Below are 27079 nucleotides of genomic sequence, written 5' to 3' on the forward strand. Positions count from 1 at the left end.
TAAGTCAGGTAGCCCCATCGCAGGGCCCTGCCCTTCTCCCCACTCCTCCTGCCACACTTTCTTAGTCACACGATCTTTACAACTGAGGTTTCAGGGTCAATTCCTGACCACGGGCGCCCTCAGCCCCAAGTCCTTCTTTACCTTTCCTTCATCTCCTTCACATCCCTTCTCACTATCTGAAATTATCTCGTGTTTGGTTTAAGGTTGGCCTCTCCCACTAGAGCAGAGGTCCCCAACCTCTGGGCCACCGACTGGTACCTCCGGGCAGATCAGCGGGGGCATTAGACTGGAAATAAAATACACGATAAATGTAATGGGCTTGAATCATCCTGAAACCATCCGACACCCGCTTCCACAAAACTGGTGCCTGGTGCCCAAAGGTTGGGGAGTAATGCCCTAGAGTATAAGCCCCCGCAAGTCAGGGCCAGGGGCGCTCGAGTTCAGGCCTGTATACATTAGGGGTTCAGTCAACGTGCACTGAATTCGGGAGAGCCTCTTATTCTACACCCGCGGCGCGCCCTGCATGGGGCAGTGAGAGGCCCCTCGGAGGTCAGCCCCGAGGTTCACTCCCGCCCCTTCCGCACTGGAGACGAGCTGCGGAAGGGCTCTCCGCCCCGGGCGTGGGGGAGGCGCGCGTAAGCCCCCGGGGCCCCGCCGCCCCGCCCCACGGCTGCCCATTGGCGGCCGCGCAGGGGGCGGGGAGAGGTAGCCCCGCGTGATAACGCGCCCCGCAGGCGGTCAGGCTCCAGCCGCCCTCTCGAGCCCCCTTGTCCCAGCTCCGGCCTCGGCATGTTGCGCGCCGTTGCGCTTGCCGCCGCCCGCCTCGGACCCCGCCAGGGCCGCCGCCTGCTGTCCGCCGCCACCCAGGCCGTGCCGACCCCCAACCAGCAGCCTGAAGTCTTGTACAACCAGGTGAGGCCGCCCCCGTGCTTTGTTCTCTGCCGAGTGGGAAGGGACTGGATCTGTTCGGGCCTCAGTTTACCCCGTTGGGTCTCCACGGGTTTGCTCACAGTTGCTCTTTCTACACAACTTCCCTTCCTTCCCCGCGAGCAGTTTGGCCCCTTAAGCGCCTCGGACACCTCGGCTCCCTGATCCAGCTGTTTCCCCAGTCGTCCTCGGCTTTCGGGTCTCTTAGTCGTCCCTGTGCCTGCGCAGAGTCATCCGGACGTCACTCATCCAGAGGACATGTCCATTTAAGACCCTCTTTGCAGGAGCCGTTTTGTCTTTTCGTCATATTTTATCCCTTGACTCATGCCCTCGACCAAATGGGAAAACAGGAAAAAGGGGTCCTTTTCAACTAAAAGTTCACCAGTTCCCCAGTGGAGAGGCCAAGGCCATGGCCGTGGCCACTTGATGTCCTGGCTGCTTCCACTGCTGGGAATTGGAAAAGGTCTGGGATCTTTGCCACCTCAGTGTCATCCCGGGGTGGTGTCTGCACCTTCCAAGGGTTCTTTCTTTGATCAAAGCAAGGATTTTCCAGTATAACCTCGATTCCCAGTGGCTGACTTCTTGGTCAACCAGGACTTTGGCACATCTTTTCTCTTGACCTTTGAGTTTGGGTAAAGTGCTGGAGAATTCACCGAGAAGGAGACTGGTTATGAAAGAGTTCGTTTTGTTTTTACAACAAGTGTAGCTGCTGCCCTTCTTTGAGCTTCCCCTTCTTCTTCCGGCCTGGGGAGGGGCCGGAAAATGAGCACAGGGGCTCATTCACTGCACGGGCACTTGCAGGAGTCACAGCTCCTATTCTCTGTGCACCTCCTTCGCACCAGTCTAAGCATTTACCTGATTGGCCATTTAATCCTTAAGCAGCCTGGTGAGGTAGGTACTGTGGTTATCTCCATTTTACAGATGAAAAAACTGAATTTTCAAAGAGATGCAGTGAGTTACCCAAAGACTCAAATCAGTGGTCAGGCTGGGGTTCACATCTGGGCTCCCAAGAGTAAGCCAATAACCAGAAACTTCTGTGTATTTTTGTTGCAACTCTAGGTGGGAATATAGGGGTCACTGCTGACCTAAGATGCTGGGGAGCCTGCCTCTGGCTGGCTGCTTTCAACAGGGGACTTGATTGTCTGGTCTGGAGCTTCACTGTAAATCTACACCCTGGCAGTGGGTAGATGTGTGATTTAAAGGGTGGTGTTTAGTTGCTAAGTTGGGTCCGACTCTTTTGCGACCCCATGGACTGTAGCCCCACCAGGTCCCTCTGTTCATGGGATTTCCCAGGCAAGAATACTGGAGTGGGTTGCCATTTCCTTTTCCGGGAGCTCTTCCCCACCCAGGGATTGGACCCTCTTCTCCTGCATTGGCAGGCGGATTCTTTACCACTGAGCCACCAGGGAAGCCCCTTAAAGTGTGTTACAAATCGTCATTAGCAAGGGAATAGAAACAAAGGATAAAATAAGATGCCCTTTGCATAACACAAGCCAAAAAGGCAGCAGCTGCTGCTTCCTCAGTAGACTGCTTGAGGAGGAAGGAGTTCACGCTTGAAAGATTTGCATATCACGCAGAAATATCGACGGAAAGACGGCAGCACCCCAAGCTTTTGTGGCCACAGGTTCTAATAAGGATCCTCCTCCTTTGTGCTCATGTGGAGGTGAGGAAACTGGGTCCAGATGTGCGCGCGCATATCCGTGGTAATAGCACAGGTCCTGAATCTAGAGTTCTCTCTAGGGTTAGTTTGTAACGCCGAGTGAAATCTTTCTGCAGCTGCTTTTATCACATTTCTTTGAGATCATAAAAGTAACCATTGCTCACTGTTTACAAATGCAGAAGTAAAACTTCCAGCATATTCCATTGCACTCCCTCCAAGAACAATGTTAGGTGGTAAATTTGCGGGCACGCGTGCACATGTGCATATATAAGAGCATTGGGCAAGTGAGCTTGCACTAGGTGGTTTTTTTTTCCTATTTAAATGAGATCCTTGCACTTGCTCTTCTGAAGCTCTGTCTCATTAAACAATGCATCTGGTTATCTTCCTAAATTAGTAGATTCCAATCTTACTTTTTCCAAGGTTGCAAAGCAGTTCACGTGAGGATGACATTCTGCTGTACAGGCACATTTTAAAGCTCCTTGGGTTTTCAGTGTTGAGTTCTTATAATCCCTGCTAGCAAGAATGTCATGGTCTAATCCTAACGTTTTAAGTTTCTTACCAGGGATTCTAGGTACAAACTAGATCATATGCTCCAACATTTCTCTGGGGATTATTGACTCCTTGATGTTCAGTGAACTCTTCTGGATCCTGGAGCTTGCCCCAAAGGCGCTGTGACCTAGGCTTTGAAGTTGCTTCTGTAGGCGCTGCATTTTCTCATCCAACGACATGGTGGTGGTGACTGGGGGTGCGGAATGCTGCATTTCAAGTTTGTTGGGTCTCTCCTTGAAGAGAGGGTGGCATAGGCAATGGATCTTTTCCTTCTCACTTCTGTTTCTTAACTAGAAGAGGTACAGTGGGGTGCTTTGGTCGACTTTCTTGGGGTCCTCTTGCCTCAACTTGTCCTGGATGGATTCCTGTTACCACTGCTAACAGGTGATATATACAGAATAGGAGTTTTGAATTATCTTGTTTTCCTTGCAGTCTTATGGAATGAACCAGAACCTCTGTTGGGCTAGGCTGTGGTTTGGAGTTGGCTGCAGGCTGAACGAGTCAAGTGAAATATCCCCACGCTGATTGCACTGCTTTTACTGCTTGTTGAGAAGTTGTGAGAGCCTTTGTAGAAACAGTAGATTTGGGCAACCCAGGGAATCGGAGGATTTCACTGGCCCCACCTTGGTTTTTTCTGCTTCTATTATAAAGAAACAGAAATGCTGTTCAGTATGTCCAGAGCATGCTGGGAACCGGCTAAGTTAGAGGTGACTGGGTTAGGACAACGTTGAGACTGGCCATGTGTGTTGTGGACATACATGTGAACTGTGACCCCATAACCGTGATGACTGATTACTTACGATCTGTCAGGCGCTGCGCCTGATAACTTGAACCTACATTTTCACGTTTCGTCCTCCCAACAATTGTAGGAACCATATTGCATAGATGAGGAAACTGAGCCTCAGGGAGGTCAAGTTCACATTTGTGTGAAACCAGCGTTCAAGATTAGCTCTGTTAGCTCTTAACACACAAGACCCCATGCTATGATGCCTCATGACCAGGCCCTATGGTCAAGATCAGATCAGATCAGTCGCTCAGTCGTGTCCAACTTTTGCGACCCCGTGAATCGCAGCACGCCAGGCCTCTCTGTCCATCACCAACTCCCGGAGTTCACTCAGACTCATGTCCATCGAGTCAGTGATGCCATCCAGCCATCTCATCCTCTGTCGTCCCCTTCTCCTCCTGCCCCCAATCCCTCCCAGCATCAGAGTCTTTTCCAGTGAGTCAGCTCTTCGCATGAGGTGGCCAAAGTACTGGAGTTTCAGCTTTAGCATCATTCCTTCCAAAGAAATCCCAGGGCTGATCTTCTTCAGAATGGACTGGTTGGATCTCCTTGCAGTCCAAGGGACTCTCAAGAGTCTTCTCCAACACCACAGTTCAAAAGCATCAATTCTCCCTGTACCAAGCGTGGATGTGCCCTGGGGATGCTGAGGTGACTCAGGCTGGTCCCTGGTCTGGAAGGTCATCTGGGCTCCCTTGGAGGGGTGGTCTGGGCTAGTCCACCCCAAGTCCCCATGCTCTGCCCATCCCCTGCCCCTGTCCTCTGGGGAAGGACAGAAGCAGAGCCCAGAGGGGCCTGGGAAAGAGGGCAGCCCCCCAGGCAACTTAGCAAACACAGGGTGGTCAGAGCAGAAGAAAAACATGATTGCAAAGGAAGAGTTAGGTCATCTGATTCCAGGCAGCTGATGGATCTGGGGAGGCGGAGCCAGATCAAGAGCTCCATCACGGAGGTCCACAAGAGTGAGCAAATGTCAGTGGTCAAACAAAGATGTAAATATTTATGAGATAGTTGAACTGAATATTTAAATTGGAAGGGAGGAGCCAAGTTTGTGTTCACATTTGTATTTCCACAACAAGACTGGAACATAATTTGTGTCTATGTGTGTGTACTCAGTCATGTCCAGCTCTTTTTGACTCCATGGATTGTAGCCCTCCAGGCTCCTCTAATCCGTGGGATCTCCCAGGCAAGAATGCTGGGGTAGGTTGCTGTTTCTTACTCCAGGGGATCTTCCCAACCCAGGATCAAACTTGCTTCTCCTGCACTGGTAGGCAAATTCTTTACCGCTGAGCCACCTGGAATATAATTACTGCTCAGTAAATATTGAAGGTTGACATTTATGAAACTGTTTACAATCTTGTGTTCTAGTAGCAAGGCATGGGAACCTAAGAGTTCTACTCAGAAGGGCCTTTTTGCAAAGAATTGTGTAGTTAATGTGAACAAGATTGTGAGGACATATTGGGAGTGTTGAAATTGGCTAGAGAAGGGATTGCAGTGAGCTAGAGATTGCCCAACTGTAAGCCCACAGGCATGTTGACAAATGGAAATTGCCTGTCTGGCAAACAGTCCACAGTGGAGTCAGCCCTCCCATCTTGAAAGTGGTGAAAGTCCAGGAATGTGAGACCAAAGACCCTGGGGGATGTGGAGGAGACAGAGGAGGGCTTGGGGGCAGTGCCAGGTAACTGCCCTTGGCCTTGCTATGCTATACTAAGTCACTTCAGTCGTGTCCGACTCTGTGCGACCCCATAGACGGCAGCCCACCAGGCTCCCCCGTCCCTGGGATTCTCCAGGCAAGAACACTGGAGTGGGTTGCCATTTCCTTCTCCAATGCATGAAAGTGAAAAGTGAAAGTGAAGTCGCTCAGTCGTGTCCGACTCTTAGTGACCCCATGGATTGCAGCCCACCAGGCTCCTCCATCCATGGGATTTTCTAAGCAAGAGTACTAGAGTGCAGTGCCATTGCCTTCTCCGCCCTTGGCCTTAACCCCAGACTAACCTGGAGATATCTAGATGATTGTGTGGAAAAGTGTGAATGCGTGTGGCATTCCAACGTTCAGATTCTGAACGTTTCTCCTTAGGATCTTGCAATACGAAAGATAATATGTTTTCTCTTTGACATAAAGTACTCAGCTGCCACTGAAAAATCAGATGCCAGCAGAAGCTATCCAGGATAGAAAGCCAAGCATTTGCTTACTCTTAGGGAAAAGAACATATTCCAGGGATGTAGATTTCCTAGGTAATGGATCCCGAATTCTTTCATGCATCTGAGCTTGGAAATGAGGTCTTTCTAGAGTGTGTCCTGTGTCTGTAAATTGGAGCTACTGAAGGGCATTTAACCTTTTCTTGGAGACCATGGGCAGATGATGACTGTCTGTTGCCATGGGTGGAGGCTGCGCTGGACCATCCCTGTGTCCTCGCTTTGGTTAAGACTCCTCTGGTTAAGACTCCTCTCCAGGGTCCTGCAGTCCTGCTCTCAGCTCTGTTGTCCCTGCCCCAGCTTCTCCCCTCACCACGTTTCTGTTTGCATTTCCTAATCTTCGGGGACCTGGAATACAAGATATCTGAGGAAGCCAAGGATCGTGTTATCCTGCAACTCAGCAGTTCTAATTTTTATACAGTAACCTGCCCCAGCTTTGCAAAGATGCACATCAAGTCAAGATGTTCACTGCAGCAGCACCGTCAGGAGTACAGGCAGAGCTCATTTAATTGTACTGTGCTTTACTGCACTTTGAAGAAACTGTGGTGTTTTTGTTTTTTTTTTTTTTACAAATCGGTTTGTAGCAACTCTGCATGGAGCAAATCTGTCAGTGCTTTTTTTCCCAACACGTGTTGGTAATTTTCACCGTATTTCAAATCCTCCAGTAGCAAAAAAAAAATTACAGCTTGCTGAAAGCACGGAAGATGACTGGCACTTTTTAGCAGTAAGGTTTTTTTCAGTTCAAAGTAGGCGCATTTTTTTTTTTTTAGATATCACGCTGCTGCTGCTGCTGCTAAGTCGCTTCAGTCCTGTCCGACTCTGTGCGACCCCATAGACGGCAGCCCACCAGGCTCCCCCGTCCCTGGGATTCTCCAGGCAAGAACACTGGAGTGGGTTGCCATTTCCTTCTCCAGTGCATGAAAGTGAAAAGTGAAAGTGAAGTCGCTCAGTCATGTCCGACTCTTAGCGACCTCATGGACTGCAGCCTACCAGGCTCCTCCGTCCATGGGATTTTCTAGGCAAGAGTACTGGAGTGGGGTGCCACTGCCTTCTCCAGATATCATGATATTGCACCCTAAAACGATTGGTATAGTGTAAACAAACCTTTCATATGCACTGCTGCTAAGTCACTCAGTCGTGTCCGACTCTGTGCGACCCCATAGACGGCAGCCCACCAGGTTCCCCCGTCCCTGGGATTCTCCAGGCAAGATTCATATGCACTGGGAAACCTAAAGATTCATGTGGTTCCCTTTATTACAGTACTTTATTGCAGTGGTCTGGACTGAAAATAAAATATCTCTGAGGTCTGCTTGTAGTGAAAACTTGTCCTAAAGTGCATTTGTAGGACATGATTCAACAAATTGAGGTCTGTTAAGTTTTGAAGACTGCTATGTTGCTTAAAATAGTGAGACAGATATGCCTGTGGAATAATGTCCAAGATAAACTCACTCATAAAAAAAGCAGTTTACAAAACAGAAGTCCATGATTGCTGCTGAGTGCGCATGCTCCCCGTGTCTGTCCCATGCCCCTCAGAACCGCAGCACCAGTGCAGGTCCTGGCCTCTGCTCTCTCCCTCCTCGCCCTGCGGCTCTGGGGCCCTTCTGGTACCTCCTGGCCCAGGCCCTTCCTGAGGCAGCTCCGGGGCCCTTCTGGTTCCTCCTGCCCAGGCCCCTCCTGAGGCAGCTCCGGGGCCCTTCTGGTTCCTCCTGCCCAGGCCCCTCCTGCAGGCACCCTGTGTCATCCTTCGTGCTCTAGAGGCTAGAAGGGGTAAGTGAGAGCCTGGTAGGACCGCCTCCCAGGGTGACTGAGTTAACATGTTATGTAAGTTAGGCTTTGGGTTTCAAGAGGTCAGGAAGTGTTTGGCCTGGAGTCTGCTCTTGTGTTTATTCAAGAAGTCACTTTGAGACTCTCCTCACTTGAAGCAGAACTTCGGCAGTGCCTCAGTCTTGGAACGCTTCTCACCCTAGTTCCCCCCTTGCCCCACCTCCCCAAGGAGGAGACCATTAAAGCCTGGTTCTAGGAGAGGGAAAGTGGGAACTCTATAAACAGAAGGAAGATTCTAGGTTCCTGCAAACTCCAGTTTCTCCTGTTAGTTAGAAGGGAGGATGGATTGTTAAAAACTCAACAATGGAGAGTGACTCAACAAATTCAGGCCACTGAGAGGCAGGCTAGGGAGCGGACTTGCCAGGATCCTGGACTAAGATCAGGGGACAGTGTGGGCCTCGCCCAGGGGGGAAGGGTGTAGGACCTGGGGAGTTTCACCAGACTGGCCCATTGTCCACTTCATACCTCCTGAGGTTTGTGAAATAACAGTGGAGATTTTCTCAGGATAGACTAATTCTGTGTGCTACTGTGCAGGGTATCTGGAGGAACGCAGGGACTGTAGTGGTGAGACATGGTGTGCGTGGGGTTCTGGCCCAGGAGCTTTACACCCCTTGTGGAATTTTACCCTCACATTTATGCCCCCAGATGTATTATTTCCAGAGACTGATACAGCATCCGGAGATGAAGGGATTGGCCCAGGGTCACAGCTTGAGAGAGGTAGAGCCAGGATTCCAACCCATGTCTGTGTGGCTTAGAGGCTGTGCTTTTTACAGCACCCATAATAAAAACTCAAAATCAAGCTTGCAGTAGGGTAAACCATAAAGGTGGAGATTAAGAAAAAAAGAGTTCTGACCTCCTTGAAGGCAGACATGGGCTCTGGACTGGAGTTGAGAACTGGGCAAAGAGCACAGGTCTCAGAGTTCCAAAGACCTGGGTTCAGATCCGGGTTCTGCCTTCATTGCTGTGTGACCTTGAGCGGGTGGTTTGGCCTCTCTGTGCCTCAGTGTCCCCCACCCCCACCCCCCACTGTAGAGAGGATGAAACTCACCTAGGTTTGCTATGAAGTTTAAATGGGAATGATCCCGTTTTGGAAAGCTTCCAATACAGGGGCTGCTGAATAATGAGTAGCTAAATAACAGTCATTAGCCATTTCCATGACATGTAGGTGTCGGGGGGAACATCTTCATGGGACCAGGCGCTGACATCCTGGTCAAAGGCAGGGAACAGTTCAAGGCTAGCCCGTCTCACTCCGCCGCTGCGGCCTGCCTCTCTCTGTAGCTACTTGTCTCTGGCTTCAAGTGCGTCCGTGAAGCGGTGGGTGTGAGCCTGGAACCCTGAGCCTGCACTCAGGGTGGCGATGGGAACAGATGCTCAGAGTGGTCACAGACTGTGTGCCAGGCCCTCCTCCTTCCTCCACGGATGTTATCTCTGCTCCTGCCCCTGGGCCTCCCTCTCCTCCAAGTTCACCAGGGGGTGAAGCTGATTTCTCAGAGGGGAGCACGCAGGCAGGGTGTGGCCCAGTCCAGCTTGAACTTGGGTCCACCTGGCTGAACTCTTTCTGCCAGACCTGCACCCTCCACTGGAAGCGACCTGTGGGGCTCACTTCCCAGCCCTCCTGCAGGAAGAAACAGAGGTGTCTTTTTTCCCTTCAGATTGATGATCATCCAAATGAAGTGATACCCACACACATTTCCAGAGAACCTGGCTGAGTGACTAGACAACTGCCTGGGTCCTCAGCCAGGGCCAGGCCACAGTAGGATGCTGGGGCCCAGGAGAGCCCTGGGACAGGAAGGTAGTCAGGCCTTGGACCGATGGCCTTGACTTCACCCCACCTGTGACCTCTGCCCCAGCCTTGGTTAAAGGGACTGAAACACCTTAGCCCGCTTCCTGAGACCAGTTTCCCCAGCCTCAGGGGACAGCTTGCTTCACAGGACCCACCCTCCTCTCTGTCCCCATCTCCTAGCACTCTCTTCCTTGTTCACCAGTAACTCCGGCCACCTCTGTTTTTTCTCTAACACACCAGACGGACTTCTGCCCCGGGGCCTTTGCACTTGCTGTCCCTGTGGCCTGCACTGCTCCTCCTCCCCCCACTCTTCCTGCGGCTGGCTCCTTTCATCAGTCAGGGCTCAAGTCAAATGTCTGCTCTTCAGGGAAGCCCTCCTTGACCATCCCAGCTAGAGTTCTCTATCTTCCCCCACTTCAGTACTCTGTCTGCATCTCGTTTTTCTCTTTTGCACTTAAGACTGCAGTCTGAGGCTGCCTTGGGTATTTAATTGTGTCTTTACTTTCTGTGCCTACCAGAATGCCAGCTCCATGAAAGAAAGGTCCTTACTGAGTTTGGTTTCCACTCTGTGTCCTCAACCCTAGAACAGTGCCCTGCCCACTGCAATGTTCACTAAATACTTACTGAATGGATGAAAAGAAGAATCGAACTCAGTTCTCATAATGACCCTGACAGTAGTGTGGTAGAGGAACGGTGGTTTCTATGATATAACATGACCGATGGAATTTGGTGGCAGAAATAAGGCTGTATGACTTCTGAAGCTAGATCTTAGGCAGCCTTTCAGGGACTTCCCTGGTTGGCCCAGTGGTTAAGAATCTGCCTTCCGATGCAGGAGATGTGGGTTTGATCCCTGGTTGGGGAAAACTAAGATCCCACATGCCATGGGACAACTAAGCCTGTGTGCCGTTAACTAGAGAACCTGCGCTCCAACCAGAGAAGCCCTTGTGCCACAGCAAAGAGCCCTCACACCACAGTGAAGACCCTGCACGGCCCCAAAAATAAAGATCAATAAATAAAACAAGTCTTTTGAAAAAAAAAAGGGAAGAAGAAGCCTTCCAGCTTCTGGCTGGTGTTGTTGAACACTCTGGGAAGCCAGCTGTCATGTGAGAGGTCTGACTAGCCTGAGTCTGCCATGGAGTCAGGAAGCCCAAGCACCCGTGTAGCCACAGACATACGAGTGAAGCAGGCATCTTGTATCTTCAGCCCCAGGTGCCCTCGCTCTGCAACCACATGACCAAGCCCTGCCCGGCTGAGCCCAATCAATGGACCCAACCGTGAGAGATGGTAATAAATCATTTTAAGCTACCAAATTTTGAGGTGATGTCACACAGTGGTAGATACAGATAACTGATAAGGAAGGTATGTAGTCTTCATTTTTCGGGCCAAAGAAACCAGGGCATTGAAAGGACTGATGCTCTACCTCAGTACTTTTAGCAGAGTGGGTGCTCCAGCTTGGACTGTCTCCAAGGCCTGTGCTTTTAACTTCTAGGCCACATACCTCTGAAGCTAATTCCTATTTGTTCTCTCTGATTTTTTTTTTTTTAAACATTGCTGTTGGTCAGTATCAGGTTGAGAGCTGCTCCTCAGGACTTTCCTTCTCATTGCAGATCTTTATAAACAATGAGTGGCATGATGCCGTCAGCAAGAAAACCTTCCCCACGGTCAATCCATCCACTGGGGATGTCATCTGTCACGTGGCTGAAGGGGACAAGGTGAGAACTGGTGACTTAACCTCAGGGCAGGGCTAAGCAGGCTGGGGATTGGCAAGGGCGGTTTCACTCTTTAACATAGGTTTTCGTATGGCTGAAACTATCGTGTATTACTTTAATAACTAAAATGCCCATTAAGATTTTTGAGTAAGTGAAGCCACAGAAACTCTTCCTTGTAGATAAAAGTGCTAGATTGTACCCCGGTTCAAGAATTCATACAGCTGTAGAATTGCCGACTTGGAATTTAATTTGAGAATGTCTAATCCAGTCTCTCCGTCCCAGACCTGGAAGCTGAAGGTCAGAGAAGGGAAGTGCACAGCTGGTTGGAAATCTTGTTGAACACAATTTGGGTCTTCTGAGATCTAGTTACGGTGTCTGTAGTATTTTTTTGATTTACATATACCCATGGTAATTAAAAAACTGTAATATTAAAGTTAAAAAATTAGACATTCAGTAAAAAAAAACACTTCATTTTTTGAAACAGAAAAAGCTTTAACAAATGATTCAAGAATGCTTCCTGTCCTCTGCTTTAAGACAGTCTTCTATATGCACATTTAAAGCTTTGCTTCCTTTGCTAAAAGAAAGTGTGAATACTTTTCTGACTCATAGTCTAATGGTAAACGTATTTAATATTAATGACAACCATGCTCCCCACCTCCTGATACACATCTGCCTCTATGAAAAATGCTGCGTTGATTTTATTGCTTCCCCAAGGAGAGAGAAGCTGGTTAAACCTGCATGTGTTGTAGACTGCAGTCATCTCAGAAGGAATGGTTAATTTTACTGGACTTGTTTGGGAAGGAAGCAGGGGCAGAAATGACCAGTTTCTAAGTACTGATCCCTGCGTTGCTGCTCCCTACATAACTCTTTGGGGGATTTGGAAATGGGAAACCATCAGCATCCTCATTCCCTGACTCCTGAGAAGGAAAGGAGCCCAGCTGCTCATCTTAAACCTGGTCGACAGAGCTGTTCGAGGCTGGGAGGAACTGTTTGAGGCAGTGTCTCCACCGGTATCGACTGGAGCCCCTGTGGGTGCGTTTGGCAGTGGGTCAGGAGGTATTTGGAGGAGGTTACTGCTAAGAAGGCCTGAGGTGCCTGGGTGGGTGTTTTCCAGGCAGACGTGGACAGAGCAGTGAAGGCTGCCCGGGCCGCATTCCAGCTGGGCTCGCCCTGGCGCCGCATGGACGCGTCCGAGAGGGGCCGGCTGCTGAACCGCCTGGCTGATCTGATTGAGCGAGACCGGACCTACTTGGCAGTGAGTCCTCAACCTCCTGCCCTCTCAACCTACACGGAGAATGGACATCCCACGGATAGTCAGGAAAGGGTTGCATCGCTGACAAGTAACTGACCAGAATGGTGTAGGCGGGAGACCTTTGGGGTTTGCCCCTGTATCAACCTGGGGAGCCTCTTGAGTGTTTCCTTTGATGTGATGGGTCTGGCTAAGAAAGGAGACGGGTGGGGAGGCGGCTATGATGGGGAGGCCTTCCTGGAGACAGCCCAGAAGATGGACAGCCTGCTATGTGCTAGGCCTCCTCCCTGGCTGCAAGAGGCAGAAGAAACCAGGAGGCAATACCCTCACCTCTCCCAATCCATACTGCACATAGCAGCCACAGTGAACCTTCTAGAAGACAAATTATACCATGATATTCTGCTCTTAAGCCTTCCATGGCATCCTGTAGTCTTAGGATAAAGCCCTGTTCCCTCAACATGATCTACTCGACCTTGCCTGGTCCTCACACTTGTGACTAATGATTTGTGTCCTTATTTGCTGGCTCTTTGTTCTATAAGCTCCCAGCGATCACCTCTGTAATCCTAACATCGCTCTGCCGTAGAGCAGAAGCTTGAAACAAATGTTTATGAAATGACTGAATGAGAAGTTGGTGCCTCCTTCCTCCCGTCCCCGCCTCATGCTCCCTGCCATTGAAGAGGCCCAGAAGTGCCTTGAAATCCAGCACAAAGGGGCCACCAGCCCTCTTCGTACCATGCTGAGCCTCTGTGCTGCTCATCGCCTGATTTGCTCTGATTCATTCCTGTGCCCACCCGTCTGTGCTGATCTTGTTTTTTTTTTTCACTCAGGCCTTGGAGACCCTGGACAACGGCAAGCCCTATATCATCTCCTACCTGGTGGATCTGGACATGGTCCTCAAGTGCCTGCGGTATGGGCGCAGGCTTCCTGCTGTTGGTTGTGGCCGTGCCAGTGAAGGGGAGGGTGGGGTCGGGGCGGGTGAGTGGGTGGGGAGTGTTGCTGGAGGGCTGTGAAAGGATCACAGGAGCTGGGGGAACGTCGTGAGACTCCCTCTCAGGGGGGACCATCCCTCCGTACCAAGACTGTAATTGAGTCGCACATGTCTTCTCTTTCAGTTTTGGCAATTCATGGGTTAGCTGAAATTTGTCCCTCTCTTGGAGGTTATCTGCTTTGTTGGCTATAGTGGCACATCACATTCTCTCTTAATCATTTCGATCTCGTTTTTTATAATCATAATCCCCTACTTCCAGTTCTGACTTCAGTTATTTGTGCTTCTCTCTTTTTTCTTTTTAAACATTATTGATTCAGTTGGCTGTGCTGCGTCTTAGTTGTGGCATTCAGGATCTTTAGTTGTGGCACGTGGGGTCTGGTTCCCCGACCCGGAAACAAACCCGGGCCTCCTGCATTTGGAGTGCGGGGTCTTAGCCCCTGGACCACCAGAGAAGTCCCTCCCTTGTTTCCTTGGTCTAGCTAAAGGTCTGTCAACTTAGTGACCATTTTAAAGAACCAGCTTTTGAATTTGTTGATTCTGTTGTTCTTCTGTTTTTCATTTCGTCTGTCTCTGTTCTCCATTATTTGCTTCCTCTTGCTAGCTTTGGGTTTAACCATAAACATTTTAATAACCGAGAAATACAAGATGAGGAATAAGAGGTTTCAGGCTAACTTGGGCAGCTACAGGGAGTGAGGGGTCTAAACCAACAAGGCCATTGACTGTCACTGCTGCCTCCTTGCTGCGTTCTTTTGATCGACTACCCCAGCCTCTTTAGGGCCTGGGCCTGTCTGCATGCTGGAACCTGGTTGCACACACCTGGGCTTTCTTCTCTGTGCTTGATTCCAGCCAGACTGACCTCAGCCCCTTAGTCCTCATGCCAGTTTCCTGGAGGAGCGGCCCTGATTGAGTCTGACCAGCTGTGGTTCGGGTGGACAGGTCATTATACAAATATTGGCTGCTGCCCCGTGCCCATGTGGACGGGGTGGAGGGGAAGAAGCAGTGTCGAAGACATATGGGCTGGAGAACAAAACAGTGCTTCTTTCTTGTGACAGGGCTTCTCAGCCAGGGCCGCTGTGTCTCCCAGGGGATGGTGGGTAATGTCTGGAGGCATTTTTGGTTGTCACAACTGGGAGGGAGGGCTGCTACTTGGCATCTCGTGCACAGAGGCTAGGGATGCTTTAAAAATCCTAGCGGGTACAGGACAGCTCCCACAGTGAAGAATTTTCCAGCTCCAAATGACAGGCGTGCCAAGATCGAGAGTACTCTGCAAGAATACCCAAGAGGGAGTGGCTGGGTGAACCCCAGGCAGAGCGCCAGGCCCTCCTGAGTCTGAGCAGTATACTTCTGTGCTGATTCAACATCTGTCCTGAGGCATGCAGACACACACCGTATAGGCCTAAGAGGAAGGGAGCAGCAGTGCCTTAATTTGTACAGACTGGCAAAATAACTCCCTGGCTGTTTTTTCCCCAGGGTCACCCACCCATGTTCACACTGAGGTCAACTCTGGTCTTGGGCCAACTGCAGCAGACACATTCATTTCTGCAAGCTCTCTCACACCGCGTGCTGCATCTCTCCCCGTCTTTCATTTTCCTGCTTCCCTGAAAATCAGTACATACTGCACACTCATGGCTCTTCTTCCCCTCGACTATCCTGCAGTGCTTTTTCACCAGTGGTGTCCCTGTGTGTCTGGATGGTAACTCAGTCCTTGATCTGTCTCTGGTCACTGCTCCCTCAGTGGTAGTACGGTGTTGTGCACACAGGTGCCAGCTGTTAGATGGGTTTGCACTTTCCCACTAGAGTGGAGCCATGGTTCTCAGATAGTAACCTACGGTGCTGCACTGGTAAGACAGTCACAGTTTAATATATCTGCTTATTAAAAATACTGACTCCTGGGCATAGGCCGCAGAGAGTCAACTGAATAAGTCCGAAGTGGGTACCTAGAATTCGGTGCTTTTTTACAAGCACCCCAGGTGAGTCTGAGGCTTCAAGGTTAGTTATCTAGAATGAATTACTGAGACCCTAGTGGTTAGCTAACTCTTTGGAAATAAAGCCAAGAGCAAGGGCAGTTATCAGAAAGACCCAGCTGGACCAGTCTGAGTCTTTGCTTTCTGCCAGGGTTTACAGGGTCCCCGACAGTCACTGATTAAGTTGTTATTTTTCTTTTTTTTTTTAAGTTACTATGCCGGCTGGGCTGACAAATACCATGGGAAAACCATTCCCATTGACGGGGACTACTTCAGCTACACCCGCCATGAACCTGTGGGAGTGTGTGGGCAGATCATCCCAGTGAGTCAGACTCAAAACAAACACGTGAAGGTTTACCAGGAGTGCTGTGGGAGGCAGCAGTCTCGGGCAGGTTCATTGCCAAGGTGGGAAGGTCTGTGGGGTGATGTTGGATGGTGGCCTGGGCAGTGGTTGAGAACATGGGTTTTAACAAAACCAACCAGCCCTGCCGTGTGTGAACTCTGTGACCTTGGGCAAGTCACTGATACCCCTAGGAACTGGTTTCCTTATCTGAAAAGTGGAAGTGAGAGTAGCTGTCTGAGGGTGGGAGGGCAGTGTAAATGCAGTGTGGTGCTGCCATATTGGTAAAAGCATCAATGAACATGAGTCGCTGATACTGTCCCCCGCCACCTGCCCACTCGTCTGTCTTCATCTATAATGGAGTTGTGAGGGAAACAGGAGAGGTTCAGAGTCTCTGCTCTCTGGCTGCCGCTTTCTGTGGCTGCTGTAGCTCTTGGCTGAGGTTTTGGCAGTGGCTGCTGTTGATTGCAGTGGAACTTCCCGCTCCTGATGCAAGCCTGGAAACTGGGCCCAGCCTTGGCGACGGGAAACGTGGTTGTGATGAAGGTGGCTGAGCAGACTCCACTCACTGCCCTCTATGTGGCCAACCTGATTAAGGAGGTGCGTGGCTGTGTCTGTCTTGACCTCTAAATGCCTTTTTTAAAGGCTTGTCCTATAGGAGTTCTGATGAGGGGTCCCCTGGTGGGGCCAGGGTCTGACCCCCTTCACCTCTGCTCATCACACTTCAGCCTAGGTGACCCCCCATCCCCTCTTTTCTATGTTGGGTTTCATTGCCAGACTCCTTTTCATTGGAAAAGATTCCAATGCTGGGAAGGATTGAAGGCAAAAAGAAGAGGGCAGCAGAGGATGAAATGATTCCATAGCATCACTGACTCAATGGACATGAATTTGAGCAACCTCTAGGAGATGGTGAAGGATAGGGAAGCCTGGCATACTGTAGTCCACGGGCTCGCAGAGTCGGATATGACTGAGTGACTGAACAGCAACCCCTATGAAGATTATCATTCTGAGTGCCACAGGGGTAGGGGCAGCAGCCACAGGGAATCCCACAAACAGGTTCCTCACTGTACCATCTAGAGCTCCTGAGCAGCACCCAGTAAGACTGCTTGCCTGGGTGCTGGGCCGACTGTCTCAGCCTCTCTTGGAAGGGATGCGTATTCCTCTGCCTGGACTCTGTGGAGCAGGAGAATGACTCCAGTGTCCCTGGTGTTTTTTTCACAGGCTGGCTTTCCTCCGGGTGTGGTCAATGTTATTCCTGGATTTGGCCCCACGGCCGGAGCTGCCATCGCCTCCCATGAGGACGTGGACAAAGTGGCTTTCACCGGCTCCACTGAGGTAAGGCATCCCAGCACCTCAGGCTTGCGGTGCATTTGGCTCAAGCGCCCTTGTCCTCAGAGGACAGTGAGTTCAAGATCAGCCTCTGGGGGAATTTCCTGGTGGGCCAGTGGTTAGGACCTGGCGCTTTCACGGCTGTGGCCCGGGGTTCAGTTCCTGGTTGGGGAACTAAGATCCTGAAAGTGGTGCGATCAAAACAAAAAATAATAATAAGATTAGCCTCTGGGCACTTGATGGGGGTCTGCCCCAGGACTGTCTTTGAGTAGCTCGTGCAAGGGGCCCAGGTGTGCCAGCAGAGTCTATCAGGGCGGAGCCCTCTGTAGACTGGTCGACACTCCAGCTGCTGTGGGGCCAGGGGGTGGGTTGACATCCCATGTGAGACAAAGAAGCCAAGGCTGTCTAGACTTCTAAAGCCCAGAGGTGCCGGCCTGCCCAACGTCAAAGCACCTGGGCTGTGTCAGACTCCTTGGTGCTGTCCTGGTGATTAAAGAGAGTGGGCTTCCGGGAGACATGAGTTCAAATCCCAGCCTTGTCATTATGACCTGGGGTGATTCACTGCATGTGTTTGGGGGCTCCAGTCATTTGTGTTTAGACTGAGGATGGTAGTATCTATGCAGTAGAGATGTAGGTATGGTGTAGTGGCGGAGACGATTGGAGTCAAACTAAGTGTTTCAGCAGCACTTACTTAACTATGTGACCTTAGGCAAGTCAGCCTCCTGAAGCCTCCATTTCCCCATCTGTAAAATGGGGATAATAACTCTGCCCACTTCCCAGGGTTGGCGTAAGTGAGATAAAGCTTATTCAACAAAGGTCTAGCCCAGAGTAAGTACTCAGTGAGTGAATGAATGAGTGAGTGCTGCTCTGGGCCAGGCCCTGGAGAGACAAAGAAGTATAAGATGTCTGGGGATTCCATAAACGTAATTACCTTGGAAGCAGGAGCAAAATTCATTCTAAAGAGCTAACTTGAATTTTTGGGAGGCTTTATCCCATGACTTTAGAGAAGGCACACTGAATAGCACAATAAAGGGGATCTTCAAAATGATTTCCCTGAGACGAAGATATTCAGTCTGTACGTAGAGATGGCGGTTGCGGGAGGGCAGAATAGTGGCTGAGGTGACACGGTCCACTCTCTAACGCCTCAAGGGGATATTGGGAATCTGGCAGAGGGGATGGTTTCCCGACCGAGATAATGTGTGTTCACCCATCATGTAAGCACAGGGGTGTCTTTGTGCCAGGCTTTTGGAATATGGAGGTGAAAAGCACCCCATCCTTGCTGTGTGAGGGGGATACCATTTAGAACACTGAGGAGGAGGCGGGATGCAAGTCTGAACTGGTGCTTGACGCAGTTTGCCCAGTGTGAATTCTGATTCCAGGGCAAATGGGCAAGTGACTTGACCACTCTGAGCTGCCACTCCCACACTTCTGAATGGAGGAGGAGAGGCGGCCCTCCCTCTGAGGTTGTTTAGAGGGTTGACCTCAGTGCTCACAAAGCACTTAGCACAGTGTCTGGTATGTAGATGGTGCTCAGGAGGTAGAAGCCACACGGCAGTGACTCTGACTTGTCGTTACATCGTCATCATCCTGCGAGCTCAGAGGGTGGGGCTGCTATGTGAGTGAGTGGCCAGATGTGGTGAAATTCTCCAGGTCTCTTCTCATCCAGCTGCTCCCTCAAGCTGTGGGGACTTCTGTTCTGTGCCTGTGAGAACGTTTGGCTCTTTTCTTCTCTACTAAGAGTTTGTCCCTGTTTATGCCTCCCTGTAGGTTGGCCACCTAATCCAGGTTGCTGCGGGGAAGAGTAACCTCAAGAGAGTGACCCTGGAGCTAGGAGGAAAGAGTCCCAATATCATCATGTCAGATGCTGATAGTAAGGTTTTCTTTTGGTTGGTGGGAGGCAGAGGTCTGATATCAACTCGCCACTAGCTGTGTCTCCTGTGGTCCCACTCGGCTCTGCAATCCTTATCATCCATTGGATTGGTTTCTGCGCCCAGGGCCTCAGGATGAAAGACTCCTCAGCGTGGCCCTCCGGCCTGTGTGGCCGTGGCCTGTCTCCTGCCTTTCTCCTCTCTGCTGTCTGTAATCCAGCTGGGCTGAGCTACTGACTTGCCCAGCTGTGCAGCCTGCTGTCAGATCAGGCTACTTTCCCTCCATCACGTCCTCTCTCCTGGTCCTGTTGAGATGCTCCTAGATGTGTCTGCCTTGAGGGAGTCTTCCCTGATGGTCGCAGGCCAGCTGGCTTGTCCTCCAGCCGCCCTTGGCTTCAGGACCGTAGTGGGTTAGGACCACTGCTCTTCGTGTCTGTCTGCCACTTGGTCTCCGTGCTTGGAGAAGGGAGAGGTCAGGCCTTTCTTGTTCCCACATGGGGTCTGGCACCCAGCGGGTGTGAGTGCTATTGGCAGTGTTAATAGGTAGCAGCCGCCACAGGGGCCAGGCCTTTCCTTCTCTGATCGTGGTTGCCTTCTGCCTTCCCAGTGGACTGGGCTGTGGAGCAGGCCCACTTCGCCCTGTTCTTCAACCAGGGCCAGTGCTGCTGTGCAGGCTCGCGGACCTTTGTGCAGGAGGACATTTACGCCGAGTTTGTGGAACGGAGCGTTGCCCGGGCCAAGTCTCGTGTGGTTGGGAACCCCTTTGACAGCCGGACTGAGCAGGGGCCGCAGGTAAGCTCGGTGGTGGCACTCAGGTCTCAAGTGTCCAGAGCCGCCGTGGAGAAGCAGAAAGGGCCTTGGACTCTTGAGTCAGGCAGGCCCGGCTCCGAGGCTCAGCTCTGCCAGGCACCAGCTGTGTGCCCGTGGGAAGACACCTGCTGTCTCGGAGCCACCAGTCTCTCACCCGTAACGCCTACCCTTCCTAACTCCCAGAGTGGCCGTGAAGTGGAAACTAACGGTAGAAAGTTACACTTACACTTACCCTTGGTAAGTTACACACACATAATAAATAGGAGGAGTGTCTATGGGAAAGGGAACATGTGTTTTCTGGACCTTGGCCATCCATCAAAATGCCTTGACCAGAAAGACACACACATACCTGTTCGTTGCGGCTGCTTCTGGGAGGCGAGCAGAAGGCCATGTATGGGTAGCAGAGGGACTTCATTTCACTTTATACTCTTCTGAGCTGTTTGATTGAAAATAAAAAAAAAAAAAAATTTTTTTTTTTTTTTTTTACCATGAGCATGTATTCATTTTAATTAATAGTCAATAATAATCACAGTAAGAAACACAGCAGTACCTCTCCCCACCACCTCCTCTCATATCCTGGTCCTTTTACCAGCACTGTCCTTAGACCCAGCTGTCCTGGGCTCACTCTCCACAGGGCCCCGTGCTGGCCACCTCCTCCCAGGGAGGAGGAGCCATAGGATCAGGAATCAGGGATGCTTGCCCCCACAAGTCCCTTCTGTGCAGCCCTGAAGCCACTTCTGGGGCCCACGAGGGCTTCTCTGTGAGCTCCACTGTCCTGGGGGCACCTGTGTTGCTGGTGTCCACTCCCCAGAATCTGGGGCCAGCCAAGGCAGCCCTTTTTTTTTTTTAACAGATTCTCTTTTTTTAGAAAAATGAGCAGAAAGTACAGAGTTCCCATAAACCCCAAACCTTTCCACTCCCTAGTTTCTCCTGTTTTTAACATCTTGCCTTGGTTTGATATATTTGTTGTATTATTAACTAAAGCCCATAGCTTGCATTAGAGTTCACTCTTGGTGGTGTACATTCTATGGGTTTCGACAAATGAATCAAGACATGTATCTACCATTACAGCATCTCTTTTTCTCTCATTTTGCTTTGTGGTTTGTGGCTGTTTAATTATTAAGGTAATATAGATTTGTATTAGAAACTTCATAAAAAAGAGTTTACAGTAAAAAGTAAGATTCCCCTTTTCCCCTCCATGTCCATTTTCCGTAGGTAACCAACCACACTCACACACACAGAATTACATTTTGGTATATTTGTTTTAACAAAAGTTGGAATATATATATCATTCTACAAGCTTTCTCCCCTTTAAGAAATATCTTAGGCTATCTTTCTGTGTTAGTTGATTGATCTGTTGTTAATGATGATACAATATATGGATATACCATAATTATATTAACCAGCTCCTCTACTGATGTATACTTAGAATTGTTTCTGCTTTTTGCTTTTATAAGATGTTCCCCAGTGACTATCCTTGTTCAGGTCCCTTTGTCACATGTAGCATAAATTCCTAGAAGTTAAATAGCTGGGTCAAAGGATATGAACATCTAATTTTTTGTCTAATTTTTAAGACACTTGCCCAAAGAGCTGTACCAGCTTACAGTCCTTTTTTTTTTCCTTTCTAAATTGAGGTATAATTAACCTGTTTTATCAGTTCTTCTAATAGTATATGAATATTACAGAGTATGTAACATACCTTTACCATCAATGTATTTTCATACTAGTTAAAATTTTTAGTAATCTCATACTTGAAAAACAAAAATGGTAGGCTTAATATCAGAGAAGGCGATGGCACCCCACTCCAGTACTCTTGCCTGGAGAATCCCATGGACGGAGGAGCCTGGTAGGCTGCAGTCCTTGAGGTCGCTAAGAGTCAGACACAACTGAGCAACTTCACTTTCACTTTTCACTTTCATGCATTGGAGAAGGAAATGGCAACCCACTCCAGTGTTCTTGCCTGGAGAATCCCAGGGACGGGGGAGCCTGTTGGGCTGCCATCTATGGGGTCACACAGAGTCGGACACGACTGAAGTGACTTAGCAGCAGCAGCATTCATGATCTGGGCTTCCCAGGTGATGCTAATGGTAAAGAATCCACCTGCCAGTGCAGGAGCCATGAGATGTGGGTTTGATCCCTGGGTCGGGAAGATCCCCTAGAGGAGGGCAATGCAACCCTCTCCAGTATTCTTACCTGGAAAATCCCATGGACAGAGGAACCTCGTGGGCTATAATTCATGGGGTTGTAAAGAGTTGGACACGACTGAAGTGACTGAGTGTGGAGCATTCATGATCTGGCCCATTTCCCAGGTATCTCCATGCCTGTGTGGTTCTAAGACTGAAGCTAGGAGACGTCTGGCTGTAGCATCTGTATAACTCTGGGCTCCTTCTCCCTCAGGTGGATGAAACGCAGTTTAAGAAGGTCCTTGGCTATATCAAATCTGGGAAGGAGGAGGGGGCGAAGCTGCTGTGTGGTGGAGGGGCGGCTGCTGACCGTGGCTACTTCATCCAGCCCACTGTGTTTGGAGACGTGCAAGATGGCATGACCATCGCAAAGGAGGAGGTCAGTATGGGTCCAGCGCTTGAGGGAATGTTTTTAGGAGGAGAAGTGGACAGTTCAGTCCAGCATCTTGACCCATGACCCACCTGCTGACCTTGGGTCAAATCCTGGCTCAGTGCATAAGACAAACCATTTGCAATTCACTTGTGACCTTGTGCTTCTCTTCAGCCTCTTGTGGCTGCCAGTGGTTTGGGGCAGTATCTGAATTCCCTGGCCAAGCCTGCAGGTCCTGTGTGTGTTCTGGTCCCGTGAGCGGTGACTCAAGGCATGACTCTTCCCAGTACTTCTCATGGACTTCATGTAAGCTGGACACTGGACTAGGTCAGAAGCCAGAATTCCCCACATGGCGAGAGTCCCTTGATCTTCTTCTCCTTGGTATTGATTATGAACATAGGGCAGCAACTGTCTCATTGATTTGTTTGCTTCACAAATCATTTCTGAGTGCCTACTGTGTGCCAGGTGCTCTACAGACACTGGAGAGCCGGGGGTATCCAGTACCTGTACTCTGCCCTTGTGGAGTTCAGACTCATTCCACCTCCCCTGGGAGGATGAAGCCCTTCAGCGGCCTTACACAGGGAAAATATTACACTGCCACCCTCTTCCATTGATTCAAAAAAAAAGAGCAAAAATCAGGATAGGAAAATACAACAAAGTTCTGCCTCTTTTCGCCATCATGACTACTTTGATCCTTTTTTTTTTTTCCATTCTCAACGGAAAGGGAAAATATTCATTTTCCAAGGAGGGCAGGAGCTCCTTTGCTTTGCTAGTGCCCTCAGTGCACGATGCCCCATCTCTTGCTCCAGCTCTGTACGGGCTCCTGGCAGTCTTCTCACCTCCCTCGTGACACTCTCTACCTAGTCCTGGCATCAGCCGTTTCTTCACAAAGTCCTACTTCCTTTTAGTGGCAAATGGATTTTTTAAGAATGGGCGCTAAAAAAAAGAATGGGCGCTGGTGCCTGGAACTCCATTTTCCTCCTCCCTGCTCCTCCCCCTGACTCTGGCTTGGCCAGTTTCTGCTCCTGTGGTGTCCCAGCTTGATTATCACCTCTCGGGGCGTTTCCTGACCTCCCGCCTCCGACCACTCATTCGGGCCAGGTAGCTCCTCTGGGCTCCCCCTCTGCCCATGTCCTGGTCATAGGCCAGTCACTGGATTGCATCAGGATCCGTTCCCTGGGGCTGTCCCCTGATGGGGCTGAGAGCAGCCACACTGCAACGACAAGAAGCACGCCCGATTCCCACGTTGTGGTTTCTAAATCCCGTTGCCCACTTAAAAGGAAGCAGGATTCCTGGAAATGGCTCAGAAATAAGACAGGGAAAGTGTAAGATAAACCTGGAACATCTTGAGATCAGAGATCCTGTTTTGTGCATAGTTAACTTCTTCATAGCTGTTTCTTCAGCATCTGATGCGTGCCTGGCTGAACGACTGACTTGAGTTCTTTGAAACTAAATGTACATGTAACTTGTCAGTGTAAACCCCTACCTCACAGGTAGAAATAAGCTACGGTATGTAAGGCCCGTGGCCACCGGCTGGCCTCCTTCTCTTATGCTCCAGTGAGTCTGGGGGCTGCTGGAACCACCTGCTCAGCGCTGGGGAGAGCTGGCTAACATATGGGTCTCAGTCTGCCACACCCACCCTTAATGCTCTCTCATCCCAGATCTTTGGGCCAGTGATGCAGATTCTGAAGTTCAAGAGCATGGAGGAAGTCGTCGGGAGAGCCAACAATTCCAAGTACGGGCTGGCTGCAGCTGTCTTCACGAAGGACTTGGACAAGGCCAATTACCTGTCCCAGGCCCTCCAGGCCGGCACTGTGTGGTAAGGGCCTCCTGCAACCCTTCACAACCCTGGCAGAGATCCCAAGCCAGGCTCTTTGGTATTCCCCTGCTCACATCCCGGAGTTGGGGTGCCAGGCTCAGTGCCTCCTGGGTCTGGGTGTGGGGTAGCGGGTAGAGGTTTCCCATGCCCTTCTCCAGGGGATTAAACTTCCCTCTGGTGCGTATGTCTGTGACGCACTTCTTGGACAAGCAGCTGGGTGACTGGGCTCCTCACCAAGCTGTGAGGAGGCCAGCGCTGAGGGTCCGCATCTGTGTCACCCTGGTTTTCAAAGCTTAGCACCTATGTCACACCCATTAGGCCAGCAGTAATGTAAAAAACAGAAAATACCAAGTGTTGTTTAGGGTGTGGAGACAGCAACCCTCCCACATTGCTGGTGGTACTGTAAAATGTTGCACCCACTACAGACAAGTCTGGCAGAAGTTCCCCGGTCAGTTCAACATAGAATTATCCTAGGACCCAGTAATTCCACTCCTGGGTGTATACCCAGGAGGCAAAAAAACACACATCCATACAAAAAAGTGTACCTGAATATTCATAGACTATTCGCGATAGTCAAAAAGTGGGAACAGCCTAAACGCCCCCGAGCTGATGAATGGACACACAACCTGTGGTTTATTCACGCGATGGAATGTTCAGCCATAAAAGGAATGAAGCGCTGATGCCTATTTCAACATGGATAATGCAATACTAAATGAAAGAAGCCAGACACAGAAGGTCACATGTCGTGTGAGTCCATTTATATGAAATATCCAGAACAGAGCCATGTAGACAGCACCTAATTAGCAAAAACAATTCATTAAAATGGGAAGCTAGCATTTGGTGCACGCTGGTATTGACATCCATGTCATGAAGGACCAGACAACTTATGGCTTTGTTTCACACGGCCTGCTTTTGAACCCCTGTATGATTTTAGTAGGGTTCTCCACCTCCCTTTTTCTAAAGTAAAATTTGCTCTAAAGTTAAATTTTAGAGCAATACAGGAAGTTTGAGGGGGCAGGATACTTCATCCCTGCCCCAGCGAGTTACTCCTGAGATCTCATCTTAAATTGTAGGGTCAACTGCTATGACGTGTTTGGGGCCCAGTCGCCGTTCGGTGGCTACAAGCTGTCTGGGAGTGGCCGGGAGCTGGGGGAATACGGGCTGCAGGCGTACACCGAAGTGAAGACCGTGAGTATGGGTGCCTTCTCTGCCCTCTCCCTGTGCTGGGCTCCACCAGTGTTGACTGCAGGTTTCTTGTTTTAAGCCATGCAAGCTACCAAAGAGGGTAAAGATCCGGTCTCTGCTATGCCTTGTGAAGAATAAGTAGGGACTTGACCACCACTGTGCTTACACAGTCCTTTGCTGGGCTTCGTCATACACCGAGTTCTATAGAGCCTGAGAAGAGGGAAAAACCCCCAGTGGAGAAAGACTGGGTCAAGGGGAGGCCGAGTGTGATCTTAACGCAGAACATAGCCCTAGCAGGTTGCTCAGATCGACCATTTGGTTGTCGAGATGTTGGAAAATAAGGAGAACCCTTCTGCTTATTGCTCCGGCAGCATCCAGCTGAGGAGGCCTGCGGACCACAGGGAAGCATGCAGATTTAACAGCTTCTCTGCTCCCCTCACAGGTCACAGTCAGAGTTCCTCAGAAGAACTCCTAAAGAACCACGCTGGCTTTCTTACTCATCCAGTAATGGAAGGCTCAGAGATCAGCCACAAGACCAAGAAAAATGACCCTTGCACGCTAAAGGTCTCAAAAGAGAAACTCTGCCAGAAGAATCTCTTGGATCAAGAAAGTTCCTTCCAATACACGGGCTGGGTGTGGGGCAAAGGGTACATGGAAAGCCTTTTACACTGCAATACTGCTACTAGCTTTCAAGTGACTTTCCACAGATTCAAATATCTCATTCTGTCCATCTGACACACTTCCTTCTGTAATTTGCCTTAACGGGAAGGAAAAGCCATTGTTGACCGCTCTACTATCATTGAGGCAACAGCTAGCACCTTGCTTTGTATTCTGGACTAAAAACTCAATAAAGACACTACGGCTCTTCACTTTCTAACTCTTTCTTTCTCCGTCTCAACCCAAGGAGATGCTGTCACACAGATACGTTGTCCCCTCTGTGCGTGTGTCACACTGTCAACACCTACCACCCTCCCCTCTTGGGGCCAAATAGCCTTTGTATCCTGCACGTAATTAACGGGTGTCTCTGGCCTGCCCCTGTGCGGCGGCCCCTGTGCGGCGGCCCCTGTGCGGCGGGCCCTGTGCGACACACTGAGTCTCGACACCTCAGCAGCACTCGCAGCCCCTGCCCCGAGAGACGGAGAGGTAAGCCGGGAAAAATGCGCACTTGACCCTCCAGGCTGGTCTCAGTGTTGTAAGTTCAAGACTGGGTCAGAACGAATGAAACAGATTCCTGCCGGACCAGTTTCATAAGAGATTAACCTGAAAACCAGATGTCCATTTACTCATTTTAAGTGAGGTCTGTATTTTCAGACTTTTTGAATCTTGTATCCAGAACACTGCCTGCCTTTAGCTAGGGGACCTGGCAAGTTAGTAATCAGTACTATTAGTAAATTAGGAGGCTGAACATTCCTTAGTGAACAATGAAAATGGAGCAAAAAGAAATGAATCACAGTAGTAGTTTGTGAGTGATCATGATTGGGTCACAGCTTCCTTTAAGAATTTGGGGGAAAAGTTTGATCCTTTCCTGAGAAACACACATGTATACTT

At 50.0% G+C, this 27079-nt stretch overlaps 1 protein-coding gene and 1 long non-coding RNA gene across 7 annotated transcripts in view; one reads left to right on the top strand and one right to left on the bottom strand.

Annotated features, from left to right (window-relative positions):
• LOC138991475 (uncharacterized) overlaps window positions 1-27079 on the bottom strand; it is a 57460-nt gene that overhangs the window by 20200 nt on the left and 10181 nt on the right. For 3 of the 6 annotated variants that reach the window (XR_011467428.1, XR_011467432.1, XR_011467431.1), the window contains exon 3: window positions 20324-20410. This is a non-coding gene — a long non-coding RNA (uncharacterized lncRNA). Of the gene's footprint in view, window positions 1-5070; window positions 5210-17256; window positions 17479-20323; window positions 20411-27079 lie in introns of those variants that run through there. The other 3 variants (XR_011467430.1, XR_011467427.1, XR_011467429.1) reach the window with 2 other exon arrangements.
• On the top strand, window positions 708-26400 carry ALDH2 (aldehyde dehydrogenase 2 family member). Its single transcript, XM_070386039.1, has 13 exons — window positions 708-912; window positions 11325-11429; window positions 12541-12681; window positions 13503-13582; window positions 15838-15949; window positions 16439-16567; window positions 17189-17302; window positions 19064-19166; window positions 19772-19956; window positions 22372-22536; window positions 24189-24346; window positions 25420-25534; window positions 25974-26400. Exons 1-13 carry the CDS (start codon window positions 790-792, stop codon window positions 26004-26006), a joined length of 1563 nt encoding a protein of 520 aa, XP_070242140.1. The 5' UTR covers window positions 708-789; the 3' UTR covers window positions 26007-26400.

This window comes from Bos mutus, chromosome 17 (genome assembly GCF_027580195.1).
Source record: "Bos mutus isolate GX-2022 chromosome 17, NWIPB_WYAK_1.1, whole genome shotgun sequence".
NCBI lineage: Eukaryota > Metazoa > Chordata > Mammalia > Artiodactyla > Bovidae > Bos > Bos mutus.

Bases quoted from the DNA above. Each gene is read 5' to 3' on its own strand.
- ALDH2 (XM_070386039.1), top strand. From the start codon at position 790: ATGTTGCGCGCCGTTGCGCTTGCCGCCGCCCGCCTCGGACCCCGCCAG. The intron at 913-11,324 runs GTGAGGCCGCCC...TTCTCATTGCAG, and splicing joins CTGAAGTCTTGTACAACCAG to ATCTTTATAAACAATGAGTG. The intron at 16,568-17,188 runs GTGCGTGGCTGT...TTTTTTTCACAG, and splicing joins TGGCCAACCTGATTAAGGAG to GCTGGCTTTCCTCCGGGTGT.